Here is a 1,794-nt window from a genome sequence, read left to right on the forward strand (position 1 = left end):
CCCTTCCTAGTCAAGCTGAGATTCCTTCAGAAGGCACTTGATGATTTTAGACAACCCTTGAGCAGCCCAGCTAAGCACTGGGAACAGTGGGCAGGGGTGGTCACCGCTGCTGCTAGAGCTGGAGGGGATTTGCCATGATTTTCGGGCCTCCCTCCTCAGCTCATCAGATCCCACAAGCCCCCACCAATCCCAAAAGACCCCAGAAAGTTCCAGCCTTCCCACCGGTCCTGTGTCCGGGACAGGGATCTTTTCACTCAGGTAGGTGTCTTCGGGAGGCACTTGCTGGGACTCTGAGCTGGGTGGGCTGGAGATGGAGCCATAATTGGGCCTGCTCAGCCTCTGGGGCTCCCTGTCACCTGAAGAGAGGTGAGATGGTGAGTGATTAGCCTCTTTCTGTTGGCTCAGGGTAAAGCCTTCCTCCCTCGCCTTCTCCTGACAAAGTGGAGGAACAAAGGCTGCCCTCCCAGCAGGGGAGAAGTGGGACCCTCAGAATGATCCCCTTCCACCCAAATCTCTCTTGCCCCAGAGAGTGAGGAGAGAGACTCTGGCCGTAAGGAGGGCCAACTGGTTCTACCACTTCCCCGCCCTTGCCTCAATCTGCTTCCTCTAGCAGCAGAGGAAACTCCAGGGATTCAGGCCCCGAGATCAGACAAGGGGATGCTGTGCCTGGTGAGTGGCCAGCCTTGCAGTCCAGGGATTCCCTTTGTCCCCCGACTGTCCTCCCTCCCCCGCCCACTCAGGCTCTGTTCCTGAAAGTGGCTACTTACCCGCCATGAGGGCGCTGGCTCAGGCCCTCTCTCTGTGGGTACGATGTCCTGGGTCCATGTGTGGGTGCTGATGTGTGAGTGCTGCCTCACACCATCTCACCAGCCTCAACTGAGCTTGCCTGTTTTCATACACATGGGTGTTTTGAAATACTTCCCAAATGCAGAAGTGGCCAGTCCGAGCGGAAGGGTCTGGTGCCATAGTAGAAACTTTTGTTCCTCTCTTGGCCTGACCTATGCCCCACAATACCTTTGGCCCCTTTCCAGGCCATGTTCCAAGTCTCCCAAATTAGCTCTGATTTCAAACACTTCCTGCCTCTGGGGTGTTCATGTCCAGATCTCATTACTGTGCCTCCCTCCCAGTCTCCATCCACATAGGGTCTGGCCCTTCTTCAATGTGGAGTCCTGTGGCCACTGGTTGGTGGAGTGGGAGGGAAGGAGTCATGAAGACTGGTTTCCCATGGAGTAGCTTGGGAAAAGGCCTGCTGGGTTCTGCCATGGAGACATGCACTGAAGATTCAGGCCAAGGACATCCTTAAAGAAAGTGGCACCCGGGGCCCTCCCTGGTGGTACAACAGGTAAGGACACAGCACTGCAAGCCGGCCGCAGTTTCTTCAGTGTGATTTTGATCCCCAGACCCGGAGGTGACCCACATGGCGTGGCTGATCTCCCCTGACCCGCCCACTGCCCCCCTCAGCAGTGAACCTCGTCCGTCTGCCTATTCTGCTCCCCACTCTGTCTCTGGTGAATCCTCTCACTGCTCCTGTATCTTTGGCTTGTACCCCAGTTCTGTATGCATAAATAAATAAATCTTTAAAAAAAAGAAAAAAGAGTTAAAGAGCTTCTGTACAGCAAAAGAGACATTACAAAAAACAGACAGCCCATTAATTTTCTCACACAAAAGTAGTGATAAAGGACTGATCACAAAAACATACGGAGAACTGATGAAACTCAACAAAAATAAAGTTAACAACCCCATCAAAAAATGGGCAGAAGAGCTAAAAAGACACTTCTACAAAGAGGAAATGCA

At 53.1% G+C, this 1,794-nt stretch overlaps 1 protein-coding gene across 1 annotated transcript in view; it reads right to left on the reverse strand.

Annotated features, from left to right (window-relative positions):
- Positions 1–816, reverse strand: part of SLC11A1 (solute carrier family 11 (proton-coupled divalent metal ion transporter), member 1) — a 10,875-nt gene extending 10,059 nt beyond the window's left edge. Inside the window, exons 1-2 of the mRNA XM_012728980.1 lie at positions 768–816; positions 223–356 (exon numbers count right to left, since the gene is read on the reverse strand). Of these exons, the coding sequence (XP_012584434.1) occupies positions 223–356; positions 768–774 (141 nt within the window). The 5' untranslated portion in view covers positions 775–816. The remainder of the gene's footprint in view (positions 1–222; positions 357–767) is intronic.
- Positions 817–1,794: the final 978 nt, after the last annotated feature.

This window comes from Condylura cristata, unplaced genomic scaffold (genome assembly GCF_000260355.1).
Source record: "Condylura cristata isolate star-nosed mole 26May11 unplaced genomic scaffold, ConCri1.0 scaffold00002, whole genome shotgun sequence".
In the NCBI taxonomy this organism is placed as follows: Eukaryota; Metazoa; Chordata; class Mammalia; order Eulipotyphla; family Talpidae; genus Condylura; species Condylura cristata.